This window comes from Antrostomus carolinensis, unplaced genomic scaffold (assembly GCF_000700745.2).
Source record: "Antrostomus carolinensis isolate BGI_N321 unplaced genomic scaffold, ASM70074v2 scaffold27711, whole genome shotgun sequence".
Lineage (NCBI taxonomy): Eukaryota > Metazoa > Chordata > Aves > Caprimulgiformes > Caprimulgidae > Antrostomus > Antrostomus carolinensis.
The window spans coordinates 17,411-18,702 of record NW_010292440.1 but is presented as its reverse complement, the minus strand read 5'-3'; the positions used below and the strand labels follow the sequence as shown (position 1 = coordinate 18,702).

The window sequence follows — 1,292 nt, the reverse complement described above, 5'->3', positions numbered from 1 at the left end:
GTTCTAGTAGCTCACTAACAGTTGAACTGCTCTGCTAATTCCTGCAAATTAAAAATCCTGTTAGGCTGGTTTCTACCCAGACTTCACAAACTCTTGTGAAATGCTTCAAGTTCAGTTTAGATTTATCAGTGTTGTGAATTCAGGTTCTTTCCACGCAACCCTTTTATCTTTCCCAAATAATTCAAAACAGCAAGAAGATGTAGTAAAAGATTGGCTTAAGCCAATTTATTTAGTGTATACTCCTGGCAAACTGCAGTGAAATGACTAACTGGCTTAGTATTGACTCAGCTTTCGGGCTTAACGAGTATCTTGAGCCAGAAATCTGTCTTTTATTGATTCAGATGTTTTTATTAGTAGATTAATCTGAAGTCAAATGAGACATTTTTGTGTAAAACTTAACTCTAATCTGTTTTGCTTTCCAGGCATCTTTTCTTACAAAGAAGCTAAATATTGGTGGGAAAAGAGTAAACCTTGCAATATGGGTATGTTTACTTCCCCATTTTCCCTCCCATAGCTAAATAGAATATTTTCCTGAAAAATTCCTTAGATTTACTAGAACTCAAATGTTAGGCACTTGTAAATAAAGTAGAATTTCAAAGTATTTGGTGTTTCTTGAAGTATTGCTTGCTTTGTCTTAAATGCTAACAAGTGTATTTTAAATGCAGGATACAGCTGGTCAAGAAAGATTTCATGCATTGGGGCCGATCTACTACAGGGATTCTAATGGCGCTATTCTAGTATATGATATAACAGATGAAGACTCTTTTCAAAAGGTACTGGACCTCCATGTAAGATGTAAACTGATTGAAAGATAATCTGTGACTTGACTGTGTAAATGGGAATCTTCTGTTTTCACCAATAGGAATATACATAACATCTGCAAATTTAGACCATATAATGGAATTATCCACCTTATTAGCCTTCTTTTGAAGGCTGACTTTCTTAGTCTGCTGAAGTTCTAGCAGGGTTGTTAAAAGAACAACAGAGAATTAGGTGTGTGAGTTACCTGTGACAGGCTATAAACATAAACCAGGACTATTGTGATAGTATACAATACTGATCTCTACTGTTTAAACCAAATTACTAGAAGATATTAAGTGGCATGGCCTCTTACAGATCTGAGAACTGAGAAAATGCAATACTTTCTCAGTGATAATAGGTATTTGGACTTCAAATCCTCATCAAAACCTGAAATTTGATGGCTAATTATTTGACAGCAGTATTAGTTGATCAGTCTGGGCAGGTGAGTGTTTTTCCAACCCTGTGTCAAATCAGTGCTGTCACTCTATAGG

The 1,292-nt window shown here is 35.5% G+C and overlaps 1 protein-coding gene across 1 annotated transcript in view; it reads left to right on the top strand.

Annotated features, from left to right (window-relative positions):
• Positions 1-422: 422 nt before the first annotated feature.
• RAB21 (RAB21, member RAS oncogene family) overlaps positions 423-1,292 on the top strand; it is a gene marked incomplete at its 5' end in the record, with an annotated part of 5,431 nt that continues 4,561 nt past the window's right edge. The window contains 2 exons of the mRNA XM_010176970.1: positions 423-482; positions 666-773. Coding sequence (XP_010175272.1) covers positions 423-482; positions 666-773 — 168 coding nt within the window. The remainder of the gene's footprint in view (positions 483-665; positions 774-1,292) is intronic.